The 20,878-nt window shown below is 52.9% G+C and overlaps 2 protein-coding genes across 7 annotated transcripts in view; one reads left to right on the forward strand and one right to left on the reverse strand.

Annotated features, from left to right (window-relative positions):
• The window catches only part of SH2D3A (SH2 domain containing 3A), a 15,353-nt gene extending 7,391 nt beyond the window's left edge, over nt 1–7,962 (forward strand). For 2 of the 5 annotated variants that reach the window (XM_023186762.2, XM_023186766.2), the window contains 7 exons: nt 555–631; nt 4,892–5,376; nt 5,476–5,591; nt 5,783–5,957; nt 6,045–6,156; nt 6,480–6,665; nt 7,366–7,962. In XM_023186762.2, the coding sequence (XP_023042530.2) occupies nt 555–631; nt 4,892–5,376; nt 5,476–5,591; nt 5,783–5,957; nt 6,045–6,156; nt 6,480–6,665; nt 7,366–7,526 (1,312 nt within the window). In that variant the 3' untranslated portion in view covers nt 7,527–7,962. Of the gene's footprint in view, nt 1–554; nt 632–4,891; nt 5,377–5,475; nt 5,592–5,782; nt 6,157–6,479; nt 6,666–7,365 lie in introns of all 5 variants that reach the window. The other 3 variants (XM_023186765.2, XM_023186767.2, XM_023186763.2) reach the window with 2 other exon arrangements.
• A 655-nt stretch (nt 7,963–8,617) lies between these two features.
• Nucleotides 8,618–20,481, reverse strand: TRIP10 (thyroid hormone receptor interactor 10). 2 transcript variants are annotated; one of them, XM_026455544.1, is made up of 13 exons: nt 20,371–20,481; nt 19,046–19,161; nt 18,890–18,946; nt 16,774–16,921; nt 16,628–16,690; nt 16,284–16,388; nt 16,060–16,188; nt 15,195–15,341; nt 14,901–15,095; nt 13,701–13,868; nt 13,336–13,445; nt 9,566–9,698; nt 8,618–9,332 (listed from the first exon to the last, which is right to left on the reverse strand). In XM_026455544.1, the coding sequence occupies exons 1-13, from the start codon at nt 20,392–20,394 to the stop codon at nt 8,922–8,924; spliced, it is 1,806 nt and encodes a 601-aa protein (XP_026311329.1). In that variant the 5' UTR covers nt 20,395–20,481; the 3' UTR covers nt 8,618–8,921. The 2 variants fall into 2 exon arrangements, with proteins under 2 accessions (XP_026311329.1, XP_023042549.2); XM_023186781.2 differs by lacking the exon at nt 13,701–13,868.
• Between the last annotated feature and the right edge of the window lie 397 nt (nt 20,482–20,878).

Below are 20,878 nucleotides of genomic sequence, written 5' to 3' on the forward strand. Positions count from 1 at the left end.
TTGCCCAGGCTGGAGTGCAATGGCACGATCTCAGCTCACTGCAACCTCCACCTCCCGGGTTTAAGCGATTCTCCTGTTTCAGCTTCCCGAGTAGCTGAGATTACGAGGGTGCATCACCATGCCTGGCTAATTTTTTGTATTTTTAGTAGAGACAGGGTTTCACCATGTTGGCCAGGCTGGTCTCAAACACCTGACCTCAAGTGATCCACCCGCCTCAGCCTCCCATAGTGCTGGGATTACAGGTGTGAGCCACTGCGCCCAGCCTTGGTTGACTTTTGAGGCCCGAACATTTTTAGTTGTGGGGGCGGAGGTGGAGATGTCGTGTGCATTGCAGGATGTTGAGCAGCATTCCTGAGCTCCATCCAGCTAGATGCTACTAGTCGTGACAACTAAAGATGTCTCCCCACACGTTGCTAAGAGTCCCCTGGACATAGGTCACCTTGGTTGGTTGAGATTCACTGGTACAGAGTAACTGGACACAGGGTTTTCCAGATATTGGTGAGGGATACTCTGCTTAGGTGGGGACTACAGGTCTCTCCCACTCTGTCCCCCAGGGCAAGGAAGTGGAGCAACAGTCAGCCTGCAGATTTGACACATATGGGACGGTCAAGAGAAGACTCCACTGGGATAGGTGAGTGTCTACCAGAATAGCCTGTGGCTCAGGAATTGGCTTTGCCACTCACCACCTAAGAGATCTTGGTCAGATGCAGGAACCTGTTGGAGCCTCAATTTCTTGCTTTAGAAAATGATGACAATCGCGATGACTTAAAAACACTCAGGGACTTTGTGGGTGTCTAAAATGTGTATTTACAAGGCTGAGCGCGGTGGCTCATGCCTGTCATCCCAGCATTTTGGGAGGCCGAGGCTGGTGGATCATTTGAGGTCAGGAGTTCGAGACTGGCCTGGCCAACATGGTGAAACCCCGTCTCCACTAAAAACACAAAATTAGCCAAGCATGGTGGCATGCACCTGTAATTCCAGCTACTTGGGAGGCTGCAGCAGGAGAATCTCTTGAACCCGGGAGGTGAAGGTTGCAGTGAGCTGAGATGACGCCACTGCACTCCAGCCTGGGTGACAGAACAAAACTCCATCTCAAAAAAAAAAAAGTGTGTTTACAATTATTCCAAGGAGCTGTACCTGTTCTGACCACAGGTTACCTTGCTAACAACTTCTGCTACATACCCTCCTCATGCTAGTCACACAGCCCTCCTTGCAGTTGTTCAAACCCTCAGGCTTTTATTCCTGCCTTGGGGCCTTTGCACTTTACATTTCCACCAGTGACACGAACATTCTCATTCCCCTAATTTTTTCCTGAATGGCTCCTCTCCATCCAGGGTAAGTTCCTCAAAGCAGTTGAATCTGACAGTCTTATCTAAAGGAAGACTCACCTGAATGCCCCTTCATGCTCCTTTTTTCCCATCCTTCTCCCAACCGCATTCAACATGAGCCCTTCCTGCATCCCAGGCCCTGCACAGAGTGCTAGGATACATCAGTGAACCAGAAAGAGACAAAGATCCCTGCCCCCTGCCCGGTGGGAGCCAACAGTCTATGAAAGGACAACAAACCATGAACCACAGAAATAAGGCAATTTTGTTTGCTTCAAGTTGAAAATTAAAACACAGTAAGGGAAGGCCAAGCACAGTGGCTCAGGCCTGTAATCCCCAGCACTTTGGGAGGCTGAGGTGGGTGGATCACCTGAAGTCAGGAGTTCGAGACCAGCCTGGCCAACACGGAGAAACCCTGTCTCTACTAAAACTACAAAAATTAGCTGGGCGTGGTGGTGCACGCCTGTAATCCCAGCTAGTCGGGAGGCTGAGGCATGAGAATTGCTTGAACCCAGGAGGCGGAGGTTGCCATGAGCCAAGATCACGCCATTGCACTCCAGCCTGGATAACAGAGTGAGACTCTGTCTCAAAAAAATAAAAAATAAATAATAAATAATAATAAAACAGTAAGGGAAGGGTGAGGTGGCTCAGGTCTGTAATCCTAGCACTTTGGGAGGCCGAGGTGGATGGATCACTTGAGGTCAGGAGTTCGAGACCAGCCTGGCCAACATGGTGAAAACGCATCTCTACTAAAAAAAAATAAAAAATTAGCCAGGTGTGGTGGCATATGCCTGTAATCCCAGCTACTCAGGAGGCTGAGGCAGGAGAATTGCTTAAACCTGGGAGGTGGAGGTTGCAGTGAGCCGAGATTGCACCACCGCACTCCAGCCTGGGCGTCAGAGTGAGACTCTGTCTCAAAAAAACCAAAGAAAACAAAAAACAGAGTAAGGGAGATAGGGACTATAAAGATGGAGATGTGTATTGCAATTTTATTTTATATTTGTTTGTTTGTTTATTTATTTATTTTTTTGAGAGAGAGTTTTGCTCTTGTTGCCCAGGCTGGAGTACAATGGCACAATATCGACTCACTGCAACCTCCACCTCCTGGGTTCAATCGATTTTCCTGCCTCAGCCTCCTGAGTAGCTGGGATTACAGGCATGTGCACCACGCCCTGCTAATTTTGTATTTTTAGTAGAGATGGGGTTTCACCATGTTGGTCAGGCTGGTCTCGAACTCCTGACCTCTGGCAATCCACCCACCTCGAACTCCCAAAGTGCTGGGATTACAGGCGTGAGCCATTGCACCCGGGCAAGCAATTTCAAATAGTAGTCAGGAAAGGCCCCATTGCAGAAAAAAATAAAATTGAAGAAAATGAGGGAGGGAGCAAGGTGGATAACTGGGGGATAACCAGGCAGGAGGAAGAGGCAGTGCAAAGGCTCTTGGGGCAGAACAAGAATTTAAACTGTTATGCCGGGCGCGGTGGCTCACGCCTGTAATCCCAGCACTTTGGGAGGCCGAGACGGGCGGATCACGAGGTCAGGAGATCGAGACCATCCTGGCTAACACAGTGAAACCCCGTCTCTACTAAAAAATACAAAAAACTAGCCGGGCGAGGTGGCGGGCGCCTGTAGTCCCAGCTACTCCGGAGGCTGAGGCAGGAGAATGGCGTAAACCCGGGAGGCGGAGCTTGCAGTGAGCTGAGATCCGGCCACTGCAGTCTAGCCCTGGCGACAGAGCGAGACTCCGTCTCAAAAAAAAAAAAAAAAAATACAAAAATTAGCCTAGTGTGGTGGTGCCTGTAGTCCCAGCTACTCGGGAGGCTGAAGCAGGATAATCACTTGAACCTGGGAGGCAGAGGTTGCAGTAAGCTGAGATGGCGCCACTGCACTCCAGCCTGGTGACAGAGTGAGACTCCGTCAAGAAGGAAAAGAAAGGAAGGAAGGAATGAAGGGAGGGAGGGAAGGAGGGACAGATGAGTGTAGCTGAAGCAGAAGGAATGAGGGGAGAGTCAGAGAGAGAGACCCTGGGGCTCAGATTGTGAGGATTTTTCAGCTCCAGTGAGCACTTTGGACCTTAACTCAGAGTGAGCCGGGCACTGTTGAATGGTTTCAAGTTCCTAGAAAGGAGCCTATTCAAAGGCATGGTAAATACAGTCTCCCAAAAGTCTTAGTACAGTTTTAAGTACTAATAGTCCAGGAGGTCAACATGCCACCAACTTACAAATGACATCATTTGAAAGTTTAGGGTGAGGGGAGGGGACTTAGAGGAGGGATCCAGTAGGTGCAGCAAAATCCACCATGGCACACGGATACTCGTGTAACCAACCTGCACATTCTGCACGTGTATCCTATTTTTTTGTTGTTGGTTTTTTTTGGGTTTCCTTTTTTTTTGTTTAGAAGAAATAAAAAAGAAAAAAAGAAAAAGAAAGTTTAATAAGCTTGGTTTCTTTGATACTTATCTGAGTGTCATACCATACATGGTTTGGTCATGAATTTTTTATACTTTCTGTCTCTCTATAGATATCTGTATTAATTATATATATTTATATAGATATATCTATGGAGAGATATATCTTATCATAAAAAAGAAAAGTAAAATATCTATCATATATAAATGTAATTATATATAATATATAGGGCAACATTATACATTTAATGTTCATTTTATTTAAGATATACTTAATTTAAATATATATTATATATTTATATAATATATAGATATCTATCTGTATAGATATGATATAGAGAGATATAGTTATACTTAATTCTAGATACATAGATATCTTTTTTTTTTTTCGAGATAGGGTCTCACTCTGTCATCCAAGCTGGAGTGCAGTGGTGCAGTCATACTTCACTGCAGCCTCTGGCTCAAGTGATCCTCCCACCTCAGCCTCCCAAGTAGCTGAGACCACAGGTGCATGCCATCATACCAGCTAATTTTCTAACTTTTTGTAGAGACAAGATCTTGTTATGTTGCCCAGACTGGTCTGGAATCCCTAGCCTCAAGCGATCCTCTCACCTTGGCTCCTCCCAAAATGCTGAGATTACAGGCATCAACCACCACACTCATCTTTTTTTAAGAAAAAAAATTTAATTTCGTGGGGTCACTGCTTACCATCTTTCAGTCAGAGGGGCAAAAACAAAGAATTCAAATTTAAAATGTAGTATTCAGAATTCATAGGGTCAGGCAAGGTGGCTCATGCCTGTGATCCCAGCACTTTGGGAGGCCAAGGAGGGAGGACATTGCTTGAGACTAGAAATTCCACACCAGTCCACCAGTCTGGGCAACACAGTGAGATCCCATCTCTATAAAATAAAATTAAAATTAAAAAAAAGAATTTACAGAACGACAGAGATGCCAAAGTTTTCCAACCATGTGTAAGCATGTTAGCATTTCTACTGTTGAGGTTGTTGAAATTCAAAACTGCCCCTGGATAGGTTGGGGTACGCCATTATTGGAATGAGTGGATGGATCATCAGGTGGGTAGTAGCCCGTGAAGCTCTCGCCCCCACCCATTCAGCAATCTTCTCTGTGTATTCCCATTGACCTCTCCTATGATCCCCAGAAGCCTTCGCCATGCCCGTATCTGCCTTGCCCCGAACGGGCAGTGACCCCGTGTTGCTGAAGGCCCCTGCTCCCCTGGGAACTGTTGCCAACAGTCTCAGAGCCTCCGATGGGCAGCTTCAAGCCAAAGCACCAGCGAAGCCTCCCCGGACACCCTCCTTCGAACTGCCTGATGCCTCTGAACGTCCCCCAACGTACTGCGAGCTGGTGCCCCGAGTACCCTGTGTCCAGGGAACATCCCTGAGCCAAAGCTGCCCAGAGCCAGAGGCCCCATGGTGGGAGGCCGAGGAGGATGAGGAGGAAGAGAACGGATGTTTTACAAGACCACAGGCTGAGATCTCTTTCTGCCCCCCTGATACCCCCTCCTGCCTCCTGGGCCCCCAGAATCAGCCCCTGGAACCCCAAGTCCTGCATACTCTCCGTGGCCTGTTCCTGGAGCACCATCCTGGGAGCACTGCCCTTCACCTGCTATTGGTAGACTGCCAGGTGGGTCACCTGCTGAGATGCTCCTCCCCAGGCCCAGGGCAAGACCCCACCATACCTACATAATCACACTTCACCTGACTTCCCCATTCCCTTCCCCAGGCCACAGGCCTCCTGGGAGTGACCAGGGATCAGCGGGGCAACATGGGGGTCTCATCTGGCCTGGAGCTGCTCACTCTTCCCCATGGACGTCGCTTGAGGTTGGAACTGCTGGAGAGGTGAGCCAGCCGCTTGGAATCTTGGCTGGGGGAGGCCAATTCCCCCCGACTTCCCAAGGTCTCCAAACAGCTCCCCACTCATGGTTCCCCAGGGAAGAAGGGAGATGGGGCAATGCCATATCCTGTCCCACCTCACCCCTGCATTACAAACCTCCCCACTGCCCCCAGACCCTTGCCCTCCGCTTCTGCAGGCATGAGACACTGGCACTGGCCGGGGCACTGGCGGTGCTGGGCTGCTCCGGGCCGCTGGAGGAGCGCGCAGCCGCACTGAGGGGCCTGGTAGAGCTGGCGCTGGCGCTGCGGCCAGGGGCAACGGGGGACCTGCCCGGGCTGGCTGCGGTCATGGGCGCCCTGCTCATGCCCCAGGTTCGTGGGGAGCACGGAGTGGAGGAAGCTGGAGTGCGGGTGACTGGGAAGACGGGAGAGGAGGCATGCGCAGGTCTCTTCTCGCAGGTGTCCCGGTTGGAGCACACGTGGCGCCAGCTCCGAAGGAGCCACACGGAGGCTGCGCTGGCCTTTGAGCAGGAGCTGAAGCCGCTGATGCGGGCTCTGGATGAGGGCGCTGGTGAGTGACGGTCTGGGGCTTGACATCCTCCGGGGACCCAGACCAAATGTAACAGAAATCTTAATCTAGTCCTATGCCCTGTTCCTACATCAGTTCTAGGCCCCGCCCTCCACACGAGACTAGTTCCTAGGCCACGCCCCCTTACCAGCCTTGATCCCAGCCCCTTTCCCTAGGCCCTGCCCCTTCGCCATAGACCCCGCCCCCCATACGGGGCTTGTGATCCTGGCCCCTGTCCACAGACCCCGCTGTCGCTCAATCCTAAGTCCCGCCCTAGGTCCCCATCGATCAGCCCCAAACCCAGATCAGACCCTCCCCCTCCGCAGGACCCTGCGACCCCGGGGAGGTGGCGCTGCCGCACGTGGCACCCATGGTGCGCCTGCTGGAGGGCGAAGAAGTCGCGGGGCCGCTGGATGAGAGCTGCGAGCGGCTGTTGCGCACCCTGCACGGGGCGCGTCACATGGCCCGGGACGCACCCAAATTCCGCAAGGTGGCAGCCCAGCGCCTGCGAGGTGAGCGTTCCCTCTGCTCTGTATGTACTGCAGACTTCAGATCCGGCAAGTTCTGGCCGGATCCCCCAAACCCAACCTGTCCCAGGAAGGGAGCCTCTCGCCGCGCCTCCCGGAGCCCCACCCAAACTGGGACGTCTCCACTCCAGGAAGGTTCTCACCCCAAGCAAACGCTGCTTCCAGCGGTATTGATAGGAACAGGGCCGTCCACCTCAAAACGGGCCGTCCTGCCCCCAGAGCCACCTCAGCGGGTCCCCACTCCCCCTTCCCACCTAGAACGATCCCGCACCCCAGGGATCTCGATCTCGAGGAACGCCCTGCTCCCTCCAAATGATTCCTCCCTCCTATCCTAGGGCAGCCCAGCCGACAACATCCCCCACCTTTCCCCGACAACCTGGGATCCCGCCACCGGTGCAGCCCCATGTCCAGGCACAGCCCCTAAGGCGGGACCCCCAGGATCTGGCACCTGGAACAGGCCACCCCCTTGCACTCTAGTAGAGCCCCTCAGACACCCCACCCCATTCCTGCAGAGGGCTGGAAGCCCCCTCCCCTCTGACCCCGCCTAGTCATCCCGCAGGTGGGGCAAGTCCCTCCCGGGCCGCTGTTGGGTCAAAGTCCTCAGGGGAAAGGCAGGTGCGGGAGGTTGGGAGGGGCGAGGCGGGCGCCTGGGCCCCGCCCCCAGCCCACCTGACCTTGTTTCCAGGATTCCGGCCTAACCCAGAGCTGAGGGAGGCCCTGACCACCGGCTTCCTGCGGAGGCTGCTCTGGGGTAGCCGGGGCGCGGGAGCTCCGCGCGCTGAACGCTTTGGGAAGTTCCAGCGCATCCTCGGCGTCCTGTCACAGCGCCTGGAGCCTGACAGCTGAGAGCACAGACCCCTTTCTTCACACCCGGGACCCCCAGGTTTTTGCAGACCCCGGAAGAGACCAAAGGAGTCGTCCCATGCTCCTCACGTCCTCAGGTGGAAACCTGCCCTGTGCCTCACAGCAGAGGTGGGGAGGGCAGTCAGGGTCATCCGGGTCGTGGTGAACATGTGACCTGCAGATCTGGCATCAGAGGCCAGAGTTCAAACGTGACTCCACTTCTTAAAAGCTGTGACTTCTAGCAGATCACTTCACCTCTCTGTGTCTGCCTTTAACAAAATCATGGCTGTGCAGCAGCTCAGGCCTGTAATCTCAGCACTTTGGGAGGCCGAGGCGGAAGGAAGGCTTGAGGCCAGGAGTTCAAGACCAGCCAGGGCAACATGGTGAGCCCTCATCTCTACAAAAACTGAAAAATAAAAAACCTTTACAAAATGTAAAAGTTGAGGCTGTGTACTTTCTAAGAATTGTGGCTGGGAATGAGACCGCAGGTGGAGAATGCCTGGCACACAGTAGGTCCTCAATAAGTGCTACCCATTCTCAGAAGCTGCAGTGCATTCAGAAGGGATGAAACTTGGTGTCCTGGCTGGGCGCGGTAGCTCACACCCATAATCCCAGCACTTTGGGAGGCCGAGGTGGATGGATCACTGGAGGTCAGGAGTTCGAGACCAGCCTGGCCAACATGGCAAAACCCTGCCTCTACAGAAAATACAAAAAATTAGCTGGGCGTGATGGTGTGCACCTGTAATCCCAGCTACTTGGGAGGTTGAGGCAGAATTGCTTGAACCCGGGAGGTGGAGTCTGCAGTGAGCTGAGATTACGCCACTGCACTCCAGCCTGGGCAACTGCGTAAGGCTGTCTCAGAAAGAAAAAAGAAAAAGAAAAGGAAACTTGGTATCCTTCTCCCTACCTGAGTCACAAGCAGACACCCACTGACAATGATATAGGCCAACTTCCAGAAAGGGGCAGGGTTGACCCAAGGTGTGCCCCAGATCACCTTCCCTTCCTCATTCCCTGTGTGGCCTGTAAGAAACGTGGTGTTAGATACTTCCAGTCCCAGTATCTAAATCCTCTAATAAGGCACTGACTCCAGGAACTTTATGTAATTTCTTTTTTTTTTTTTTTTTTTTTCCATTTTTGTATAAAACAAAATGGCCGGAGCCGAGCGGCAAGAAGAAGATGTAAAACATGAGTATGTACATCAATGGTGGAACGATGGTAGAAGGCACAGCGGGTCCGTCCGGAGTGACAGGTGGCATTGGGTTGGGGATGGAGGGGGCAGCAGGTTACACAGGTCTCAGCTGAAGCCACGGGGTCAGAAATAAAGTGCATAGGTCCTGGGGCCCCCCGTGGCCCAGAAGCAGCAGCCGACAGCCCCCATCTTCCCGCCTCTGGCAGGGTTCAATTGAGTGTGACTCGCAGGTAGGAGGTGGGCACGTAGCCCTCACCTCCCTCTTTCCGCCTGACCCGGGTCCAGCCGTCCCCTTTGTCTTCTTCCATAAGACTGAGGTCTTCACCCTCGGCCATAGAGATGGTGCCCTCGCTGGACCCTTCAAAGTGGTAGATGGCCACACAGTGACCTATGGGTGATGTGGGTTCCTCCTCGAAATCCTCATCAAACTCCGTGTAAATGGGGGTGTCCTGGCTCTCTTCCGAGGGAGGCTCTTCAGAGCTCTCCTTGGTGTCCTGTGATCCGCTGTTCCTGCTGCTGTCTGGTGGGGCGCTAGCAGGGGGGTCGGGAGGCCGGGCGTGCCGGCTCAGGCTGTCTCCCCGGTTGCTAAGGACTCGACTTTCAGCTTCTGCCAGCCACGCCTGGGAGGAGGGGACGGCAAAATCGTTCCAGGGCAGAGCTCTGGGGTCAGCTCACTCTGGACTCAGAGGTTCCCTGAGATCACCCACGCACAGCCAAGGCTGTGATGCAAAACAGTTGGAGACCCCCCAGCTCCAAACACCTCCCCTCTCCCCGACCCCCCGACCCCACCCCCACCCGGCAGTGACTCAGCCAGGCACGCTGGCTCCCGCCCCTCCCCAGGGTCTTTTCTGACCTCATACTTCTGCACTTCCAATTTCAGCCGTTCGATGTTGCTCAGGGTTTCAGCGATCTGGGGCTCCAGGCTGGCGGGGTCTCCCATCTGGGGTGTCTTCTCGTAGACATCCTTCATTTTCTTTAGGGCTTCCCTATGACAAGGGAGACAGGCAGACAGGAAAACACAGTTCCGTGTGAGCTTTTTTGTTGCTGTTTTGTTTTGTTGGAGTCAGGGTCTTGCTCTGACTCCTTCCCCAGGCTGGTGTGCAGTGGTGCAATCATGCCTCACTGCAACCTTGACCTCCCGGGCTCAAGTGATACTCCTGCCTCAGTCTCCTGAGTAACTGGGACTACAGGCCCGCATCACCACACTCGCCTGATTTTTTTCAAAAATTTTTAGTAGAGATGGGGTCTGGCTATGTTGCCCAGGCTGGTCTCAAACTTCTGAGTTCAAGGGATCCTCCTGCCTCAGCCTCCCAAAGTGCTGAGATTAGAGGCATGAGTCACCAGGCTCCATGTGATTTAACAAGCAAAATACAGGGGTTTTGCATCAAGGAGCAAATAGCAAGGCAGGACAATGGTTAAGGAAGCAAATACTAGTGCCCAACTGCCTGGGTTCGAATCTCAGTTTGAGTATTTCCTAGTTGTGTGAGCTTGGCTTAAAACATTGAACCCCTGCTGCTTTTTGCTTATCTTGGAAATGGAGATAATGATCCAACTATCTCATGTGGGTCATTGTGAGGATTAATATGATGCCTGATACCTAGTAAGTCCTCACTATTACTGATATACATATTGAGTACCTACTGCATACAGGTACTATTCTAAGCATCAGAAATATAACACTGGGCTGGCCGCGGTGGCTCACATCTGTAAATCCAGCATTATTTTGGGAGGCTGAAGTGGAAAGATCACTTGAGGCCAGGAGTTCAAGACCAGCCTGGGCAACAGTGTGAGACCTGTCTCTAGTAAAAAATTAAAACAATTTTTAAACAATAAAAAAAAAAAATGAGGGGAAGGAGGGGGTGGGGAAAAAATAAATAAATATAACACTAAACAAGACAGGATCTTAAGTCTGCATGCAATCTCTCAGGAAAACTTGAGAATTCGAATAAATCCATGTACACTGTTTAGAATAGTGCCTAGAATACAGTAAGTGACTAATAAATACTGTTATCATTATCATTAGTTTCTCATCCGTGCCTCCTCTATGTCTGTACATACAGGTAGTCACAACTATAATAGACCTTTGGAAAAGACCAGATCTGAGCTCAACTTCCTTCCAGTTATTTTTTATCTTTTTCTGAGACACAGTCTCACTCTGTCGCCCAGGATGGAGTGCAGTGGCGCAATCTCGGCTCACTGCAACCTGCGCCTCCTGGGATCAAGCGACTCTTGTGCCTCAGCCTCCAGAGTAGCTGGGACTACAGGCACACGCCACCAAGCCTGGCTAATTTTTATATTTTTAGTAGAGACAGGATTTCCATACGTTGGCCAAGCTGGTCTCAAACTCCTGGTCTCAAGCCATCTGCCTGCCTTGGCCTCCCAAAGTGCTTGGATTACACATGTAAGCCACTGCACCTGGCCAACTTCATTCCAGTTCTAATACCTGACCCACTTTACAGATAAAGAAACTGAGGAATTAAAAGGTGAAACAAGCTGCCCAAGACCTCAGAGATGAAGCTGGAAATCAAGTTCAGTTTGTCGTGACTCTAGAACATGCACCCTTAATCCCTCCACCATAGAAACCCAGGAACTAGAGAGTTCTGAATGGAACTTTACACCAATAAAACCATTCTGTCCAAGAGGTTACATGCAAATGGCAAAATATAATTTGGCTGCCTGTTTGCAAGTGGCAAACGTCATTCCTATTATGTAACAGGACTGGGAAGAGGATTTTGTTGCTTGGAAAGAGTGAGTAAAGATTTTTTTTTGAATCTGGCAGATTTTTTTATTGTTAATATTTTAAGTGTTTGAGCTGTTAGATAACCATATGCTGCTTTTTTTTTTCTTTTAGCCAATTAATGTGGTGAGCTAGATGGATACATTTTTTGATATTGAACCATCTTTGCATTATTGCGATAAAACCCAACGAATGGTGGCTTTTTTCTTTGTCTTTTTCTTTTTTTTTTAGTTTTTAAAAAAATTTGTTTGGGTTTTTCATCTTTTTTTTTAAGAGATGGGGTTTTACTGTGTTGCCCAGGCTGGCCTTGAACTCCTAAGCTCAAGCGATCCTTCTACCCAGCCTCCCAAAGTGCTGGGCTTATAGGCATGAGCCACCACGCTCGGCTAATGTATTATTACTATTATTATTTGAGGTGGAGACTCGCTGTATCGCCCAGCGGGGTGCAGTGGCGCAATCTTAACTCACTGCAACCTCCACCTCCCAGGTTCAAGAAATTCTCCACCTCAGCCTCCCAAGTAGCTGGAATTACAGGCGCATGCCACAATGCCCAGATAGTTTTTGTATTTTGTTTGTTTGTTTGTTTTTTTGAGACGGAGTCTCGCTCTGTTGCCCAGGCTGGAGTGCAGTGGCGCGATCTCGGCTCACTGCAAGCCCTGCCTCCCGGGTTCACAACATTCTTCTGCCTCAGCCTCCCGAGTAGCTGGGACTACAGGTGTTCACCACCACGCCCGGCTAATTTTTGTATTTTTAGTAGAAACAGGGTTTCACCATATTGGCCAGGATGGTCTCGATCTAGTTTTTGTATTTTTAGTAGAGACAGGTTTTTACCATGTTGGTGAGGCTGGTCTCAAACTCCTGACCTCACGTGATCCACCCGCCTTGGCCTCCCAAAGTGATGTATTATTTTGTAAACACTGGATTTGCTTGGCTAGGATTTTGCATCTATTATCATAAATAAGGTAAAATGAGCCCTCGATTTTATCTTCTTGAATTCTTGGCCATTGATTTGGGAATCAAGATTCGTTAGCCTAAAGAGGCTGACAGCTTTCACTCTTTCTGTTTGCTGGAATGACTTGTATAAGACAAGAAGTAACTGTTTCTTTTTTTCTTTTTGAGACAGGGTCTCACTCTGACACCCAGGCTGAGGTGCAAGTGGTGCAATCACAGCTCACTGCAGTCTCAATTTCCCAGGCTTAAGCCATCCTCCCACCTCAGCCTCCCAAGTGGCTGGGACTATAGACACAAACCACCACACCCAGCTAATTTTTTTATTTCTGCTAGAAATGGGGTCTCTGTTACCCAGGCAGGTCTCAAACTCCTAGGCTCAGGTGATCCTCCTGCCTCAACCTCCCAAAATGCTGGGATTGCAGTCGTGAGCCACTGCATCTGGCCAAGAAGTAACTGTCTCTCGTAAGTGTGGTAGGAATCACCTGTAAAACTGTTGGGGCCTTGGGATTGTTGGGGAGATCTTTGAGTACCACTTAAATGTCATTCATTTACAGACCAGGGCAGTGGCTCGTGCCTATAATCCCAGCACCATGGGAGGCCGAGGCAGGCAGATCAACTGAGGCCAGGAGTTCAAGACCAGCCTGGCCAATATGGGGAAACCCCCGCCTCTACTAAAAATATAAAAATTAGCTGGGCGTGGTGGTGCATGCCTGTGGTCCTAGCTAATCAGCAGGCTGAGGCACAAGAATTGCTTGAACCTGGGATGTGGAGACTGCGGTGTGCTGAGATCATGGCACTGCACTCCAGCCTGGGTAACAGGGTAAGACCCTGTCACAAAATAAAATAGAATAAAATAAAAAAATAAACAAATAAATGGAAATCATCTACTACTTTATCATGTTCCTTGCCTGCCCTTCCCCACCCCACCACCTTACCTCTGGTCAACCTCCTTCTGAAGTTCACGACTGCGTTCTTCTAACTGCTGTTGAAGCCGCTTTCGCTGCTGCTCTGGGGGCAAATGGCTAAAATCCTCGGTCACCACTGTCTGCAAGGTGGGTAGAGGGCTGAATTTGGGATCAAGGAGTCTATGCTGCCGGACTCTGCACCCTTCTGAGATATTTCACTTCCTTCCCCAGCCATGGTTCTTGGTAGCGAGGCCATGCACAGAGCAAAGCGGGTCTGGGTTGGGCAACCAGGGAAGAGGGGCCCAGCCAGCGGCAGGAAGCGAGCCCAGGGTCCCGCCACCCGCCGCTGGGCAGGCTAGGGCCACCACCTTCTCCTGCCCCGAGGCCTCACTTACCCCACGGCTGCCTCGAAGGCTGCGGAAGGATGCTAGCCTCGGTTTGACCGACTTACTGATCTCGCTCAGTATGGCCAAGGGGTCACGGCCGGAGCGGGGGGACGGGGGTCCGTTAGGCAATGCCGAGGGTACGGGACCCCCCAGGGGGGAGAGGGGTGGGGGGCGAGGCTACCGGCGGGGGCCGGGGAGGGGGATAGGTTGAAGGGGGTGGGGGGGGGTAGGAGGATGTAGAGAATGAGGACGAATGAACGGAGGGATGGATGCACGGATGGACGGATGGACGCGAAAAGAAAAAAGGAAAAACAAAATGGAGAAAAGAAAAAAACGGTAAGAAAACCACAACTCAAGATACACAATCACACAGAGAAAACGCATGCAGGAGCGACACAAAAAAATCTGGAAGGTGGCGGGGAGGATGTTGAACTGTAAGTCCGAAAGCCAAAACTCTCACACCCCCAGTATCTCCTAGGTCTCTGGAATGCTATGTCCGGGAGCAAGCATGGGTCCAGGAAGCAGGGAGGCCCATGTCTCTCTGTCCACTTAGCTTTCTGGGCTGACAGTCTAGAAGACGCATGCAGGAATCCAGGTCTCAGACAGGTGTGAGGCCACAGAGGACACAAAAGATAAACAAACAAAAATAAAACCACAAGCTGAGAGGGAGTGGAAGGCAGGACAATGAGAGGGGTTAGGGGCGTCAGAGGTTTAAGCTCGGGGATCACAGGTGTAAGTCAAGGAGAGGTATGAGAGTGTAAGTCAAGAGGGACCCAGAGTATAAATCAAAGGTATAAACCAAGGGTGCTAAGGTATATTAAAATCCAAAAACCCAAGAAAACAGGACGTGCAGGGTGGCTCCCGGAGTCCCATCAGCAGGATGGAGAGAGAAACTCGGGGAGTCCCCAGGGATGGTGTCACCAGCCCTCAGGCCAGCCCTGAATTCCACCAGCAGGTTTTCTCCCAGCATCCCGAGAAGCAGCAGACAAACGCCACAGACCTCCCCACCCTGCCCCCGCCTTCGCCTCGGGGGACTCCCAGGCCAAGCGGCCCGCCCGCCTTCCTTCCCTCCAGCCCGGGCTGGCAGCCAAGAGGAAAATTCCTGCCCAGGACTCGGCGTTCAGGCAGCTGGGGCTGACTCAATAGGGGCCCCACTGTCCCCACCTCACTGTCCTTCTCCCCCACCATCCCAAGGGTCCCGGCCCCCACCTTGTTCTTCTTGCCAAAGGGCCAGCGCTTGGTGCGGATGCGGCCTGGGCCTCGGAGCTCAGGACGTCCTTCCGAGGGGGTGCCCAGACTGCTGTCCGAGGGTGCACGGTTCATGGGCTGGCTGAAGTCCTCGAATTCCACGTCGCCTGGGCGGGCAAAACCTGACTTGTGCAGCTCTATAAGGACTTGGGAGTCCTGGGGGAGGGGGACAGTGGATGAGTAGTCAAGTGACTAGCATATGGGGACTTCCCTCCGCCCTTCCCATGGCCCACTGGACCCAGACCAGGCACCCACGTTCTTGGGATCCACAGCATTTGCAGCCACCTTCATGCCCTCCAAGCACTTGGCGATGATGGGCACCACCTCCAGCTCGGCCTCCGACAGGAGCCCATACCCGGCACCCAGGCGGGTGGCCCTGCGTTCATCCATGTCTTGGAGCTTCTGTAGGGATGGGGACAAGGGTGGCTCAGGGGTGCTAACAGAGGGACTAGAAGCACAGTGATTCACTCTGCAAATATGATCGCACTCCCCGCTGGCCCCAGCCCCAAGCCAGTCTGGAGGGGAAGACGGAGTCAGGAAGAGAGGCTCCAGCTCAATGTGGTTGGGGAGAGACAGAGTGCCAGGGGGATCTCAGAGGGGGACGCCTGCCTAGGGGGTCAGCAAAGGCTTCTTAAAGGAGGAGACAAGGGAGCAGGGATTTGAAGAAAATGCAGAACCAGCCCTGATACTCCCAGGGCCAGGGATGGGACAGAGAATGGAGTGCTAGATTGAAAACAGGAGAGGGGAAATTCGAGACCTTTCCGAGAGGTTGTTAGAGGTGGAGCTTAAAATAAGAAGTAGGAATTTCAAAAGGAAAGAAACCTTGCTTGAGCCCAGGGGTTCCGGGCTGCAGTGAGCTGTGATTGCGCCACTGCACTCCTGCCTGGGTGACAGAGCCAGGCCCCATCTCTCTATAGAAGTAAATAAACAAACAAGTAAAAGGCATGCCCAGCAGGAAGAACAGCTGACTAAAAGCACAGCTCACTGTTATGATAGGTTTCTGATTCCCTTTCAATCTAGGGACTGGGGACATTGCAGCTGGGGTTTTGATGAATGTGTAGGAGTTGGCTAACATTTGGGGGCTTTCGCGAGGGTAGGTCTGAGAACCGGGAGCACTCACATCGAATATCTGGGGCATCTGTGAAAAATAGAAGTGGGCTTGGTCTCGATTGAAGCGCTGCAGTTGAGCTGCATATTCGTTTTTGCTTTCTTCGGCCATATGACTCCGAAGGTGGGCTTGCTGCTTGGCCTGAGGAATGAGGAGGTGGAAGGTACTGCCAGGTTCTGGTCACGTCCCACCCGGACCCCCAAGCTTGTCCCAGACCCCGCCACCCCCCCACACACCTTCTCCACGTCAGCCTTGGTGGCGTTGATATCCTGGTCTAGCCGTTCAGCAGTCTGGGCTGCCTTCTCTGCCTCCCGGCAGTCCCGCTCAAATTTACGCTTACTCTGTGTAGGGGACAGAACCAGAGTGAGGGAGCCACCCTCCCAAAGACAGCAGGGTGGGAAACCAAGGTTTCAGGGATTGTTGAGATGTCAACCAGTTAAGTAGGGGACAAGGGCATACTGGAAGCCTATGGGGCAGGGAAGGTCCATGTCTGACAAAGAGGGCAGGTCCCTGACTCCGGGATCTGCAACCCTGACCCCATGCTTCCGGGCCACAGTCACTGCCACCTCTGCAAACTCACATTCTCCAGCTGTTTAAAGCCGTTTTCCAGCTGCTGCTGGGCCCGCCGCCCTTCTTGGAAGTGCTACAGAAAGAAGAGCGATAAGGCTCGCCAGGGTTCCAGCAGGAGCCCTTTGCAAAACCTGAATGGGGGGGTGGGGTCCTCACCATCTTCCTCTCCTGTTTCATCTCTTGTGAGTACTTGGTCAGCTCAAGACACACACGGACACTGAGGTTCTCGGCCACCAACTCCCGCTGGCCTGCAAAGTCATTCACCTCCTGGAGAATCTGTACGAAGGACTGCTGCTGGCTGAATCTGGGGTAGGATGAGAATCGGGGAACAGGGAGAGTCAGGCCCCCCAAATAGGCTGATGCCCCAGGAAGCACCTCCAGGTGGAAAAGGGTTAAGCCCCAAGAATTTAATCCTAGAAGCAATGACAAGTTGTGATCCATATTCCTTAACCCCAACCTTTGAGTAGACTGTATCTTTTTTTTTTTTTTTTTTTTTTGAGATAGGGTCTTGCTATCACCCAGGCTGCAGTGCAGTGGCATGACCGCGTCTCACTGCAGGCTCAAACTCCTGGGCTCAAGTGATCCTCCCACCTCAGGCTCCCAAATAGCTGGGACCACAGGCACACGCCACCATACCTGGCTAATTTTTTTTTTTTTTTGAGATGAGATCTCAAACTCCAATCCCCCCAAACTCCACCTCTTCCCGCCTCGCCCTCCCAAAGTGCTGGGAGTACAGGTGTGAGCCACTGCACCGGACCTCGAATGTACTTTGGAACACAGAATTTTCCAGTTTTTAAAGATGGTATACTGAGGTCAAGAGATCAAGACCATCCTGGCTAACACGGTGAAACCCTGTCTCTACTAAAACTACAAAAAATTAGCCGGGTATGGTGGCATGTGCCTTAGTCCCAGCTACTCAGGAGGCTGAGGCAGGAGAATTGCTTGAACCTGAGAGGCGGAGGTTGCAGCGAGCCGAGATTGTGCCACTGCACTCCAGCCTGGGTGACGGAGCGAGACTCCGTCTCAAAAAAAATAAATAAATAAAATAAAGATGGTGTACAAGGCTTATACCATCTTTTATGCATCATTTCAGTGGGGTTGGGGACATCATTTTATAATCAAACACCATATCTATTTTTTTTTTTTTTTTTTTTGGAGACAGTCTCACTCTGTTGCCCACGCTGGAATGCAGTGGTGCGATCTCGGCTCACTGCAACCTCCGCCTCCTGGGTTCAAGGGATTCTCATGCCTTAGCCTCCCGAGTAGCTGGGATTACAGGTACCCACCACAACACCTGGCCAATGTTTGTATTTTTAGAAGAGACAAGGTTTCACCACATTGGCCAGGCTGGTCTCGAACTCCTGACCTCAAGTGATCCACCCACCTAGGCCTCCCAAGGTGCTGGGATTACAGGCGTAAGCTACCGCGCTCAGCTTTTTTTTTTTTTTTTTTTTTTAACAATGAGAGGTGTTAACATTCACACTAAGTGGGATAAAAGTCAAAACTACAATTACCAGCCTGGCTAACAGGGTGAAACCCTGTCTCTACTGAAAATATTAAAATTAGCTGAGCGTGGTGGCACGTGACTGTAATCTCAGCTACTAGGGAGGCTGAGGTAGGAGAATCACTTGAACCTGGGAGGCGGAAGTTTCAGTGAGCTGAGATGGCGCCACTGCACTCCAGCCTGGGTGACAGAGTGCGACTCTGTCTTAAAAGAAAAGAAAAGAAAAGAAAACTACAACTAACAAAAAGTTCAGGTCAGAGACTGCTGCCAAACAAGTGACCAAAGCAACCTGATTTCCAGGGCTTTTTGGATGTTGGAATTGGGGACTCAAAGTAAAGTCAAATGCTCCTGACAGCATCTAATATGGACTGCACACCGTTTTAACACATTAACTCAGCTCGTGTTCATGCAAGACCTACAAAGCTGGAGGAATCGTCATCATCCCATTTCACAGATGAGAAAAACAGAGGCGCAAAACGTTAAGTCAAACCAAAGTTACTGGTTTTGTAACTGCTGGGGCCTCTGTATTTAACAGTTAAGGAAAATAGTGGCAGAAAACCTGAGTCACAAGCCCAAGGCAATTCATCTACACAGTAGTGGACTCAGGATTCCAACCCAGATAATCCCGCATCTTGCATCCTTGCTCTCACCTCTAGAGGGGGAAGTGAGAGGGGCGGTGTGGGGTGTCCCCAGCTGAGGGAGGGGAAGTGAGACCCACGCACCGCCCTCCCCCACAAATCTAGCCCTGCAGCCCCTCTCCATCCTTACTTGGACTCGGGATCATCCTTGGCAGGTCTCTTGGGCAGATATTTTTTCACCAGGCTCCTAAGGGGAGACAGAGGTAGGAGGGCTGAGCCCGCAGTCCTCCCTCCGCTCCCCCTCGCCCCAGGCGCGTCCTCCGTAGCGTCCACCCCAGGGTCTCACCGCAGTTGTTTGGCGTAAGCCTGTTCCACTTCGGTGCGTTCTTTCACAAATTTTACATATCTGTCCAACAGGTCCAGCCCCCACTGCGTGTGGCGCTCGAGCACCTCGAACTGATCCTGACATGGGACATGGTGGGGGAGGAGGAGAGAGGAGCCGGGGTCACGATCTTGGGACCCCACAACCCGCCGACCAGACTCCCAGGGAGCTCCAAGGCTCTGCCCTCCTAGGAGTGGCTTCCCGGCGCCGCCCCGGCGTGGGGCGGGGGGAGGCAGGAAACTGGCGGGAACCCCCTTCCCTTCCCGGGAAGGGCCGGAGAACAGCGCCCAGGCCCCAGCCACCCCGGCCGGGAGATAGGGGTCTCCGACATAGGACCGCCAAGAGGGGCGTGGAAGGGGACAGGGCCACTCCCCCAGCTCGGGCTCCCCTAATCCCCCCGGATTCCGGAAAATCCGGCCGGCCCGGCGTGAGTCAAGGCCAGAGGGGCAGGGTTCCTTGCAGATTGGGGGCCCCTGAGTGGCCACGGGGCAGGCACCAGGTTCCCTGAATCTCCTTACTTCCCGGGATCCCCCAATGGGTGACTCAATTTCCCCCACTGACCCCACTACACATCCAAAAGAAATCGCAGAGTTGGAGGAGGGAGTGGCGATCTGGTTACCCCCGCTGCACTGAGAACTCAGGGATTCCACCACCCCCAGGAAGGGGAGGGGTCAGAGGTCCGGCTAGGATAGGGGGAAATTTCTGGGGCTTCCAGGGCTGAGGTTATAGGCGACCAGGGGGCGATCCCGCCCTGGGCCTGGGGAAGCCAGGGAGGGGGATTAGGCCGAGCTTAGCATCCCCCTTCCCCTCCATGAGCGTCCCCAGCCCCTAGGTGTTGATTAAAGGCGAGAGAAAGGGCGGTCAGGACTTCTAGGTCCCACGTGGGTGGGGATGAGGGTGACCAGAGGGTCCCCTCCCCCCTCCCAGCCGGACAGGCGGACGACGGGCAGGGACCCAGGGGCCGTAAGATAAGCCGCCTGCCGGCCAGGGCGCCCAAAATAGGTGACCTCTCCCAGCCGCCCCGGCCGGGCCCCAGGATTCCTTCTGCCCGCCTCACTCGCAACTCTGTGCCTCAGTTTCCCCATGCCGGTTCGGCAAAGTTGCCCTTCGCCCCTGAGCGTGCTGAGACTCCCAGATACACTCCGAGAGAGGGCGGAGGGTGGAGGGCGGGGACCCAGGGGTTGGTGGAAGGGAAAGGCGCGGAGCCCCCTCTAAGATACATTGGGGACAAAAGGGGGGTACCTGGACCCCAGCGAAGGGGAACTTAGAGGCGGGCCGATTGGACTTACCCACAGCTCAGTGCCCCAGTCCATGCTGCTGCCGCCGCCGCCGCCGCCGCAGCCACCACCGCACCCGGTCCCCGCCGCCAGCCGCCCTCCGCCCTCCCCGGGGAGACTCAGCCGAGGGCGGTGCGCCTGGCCCCGCCCCCCCCCGCCCGGCCCGGCCCACCCCAGACTCTTCCACGCCCCCCTGCACGCTGTGCCACGCCCCCACCCGCGCGGAGCCCTAGTCCTGCGCTTCGGGGGCGGGGCCCAACGGACGCTCCGCCCCCTTTTAAAGAAACGTTGCCACTCGACGCCGCTGTACCCCTTAAAGAACCCCACCCATTTTTCCAAATCCCCGGGGTCCCTCTTGTCCTCTAATCTTCCTTCCCCACTCCAAACGGTTCTATCTCCTTTTCCCCTTTCCCCGCAATTATTCCTTAAAGGGCCAAGATACTAAAACCCCAAACTCAAGAAGTCCTTCCTCAACCCCGTTGCAGGGGCAACCTGAGGTCACCCCGTTCTTGCGAGCCGG

The sequence above is a fragment of the Piliocolobus tephrosceles genome, chromosome 21 (assembly GCF_002776525.5).
Source record: "Piliocolobus tephrosceles isolate RC106 chromosome 21, ASM277652v3, whole genome shotgun sequence".
NCBI lineage: Eukaryota > Metazoa > Chordata > Mammalia > Primates > Cercopithecidae > Piliocolobus > Piliocolobus tephrosceles.

Coding starts and splice junctions, on each gene's coding strand:
- TRIP10 (XM_026455544.1), bottom strand. CDS start 20,394: ATGGACTGGGGCACTGAGCTGTGG. Junction 19,162..20,370: donor ACTGGGGCACTGAGCTGTGG/GTAAGTCCAATC, acceptor GTCCCATGTCAG/GATCAGTTCGAGGTGCTCGA. Junction 16,389..16,627: donor GCTTTAAACAGCTGGAGAAT/GTGAGTTTGCAG, acceptor TCCCCTACACAG/AGTAAGCGTAAATTTGAGCG.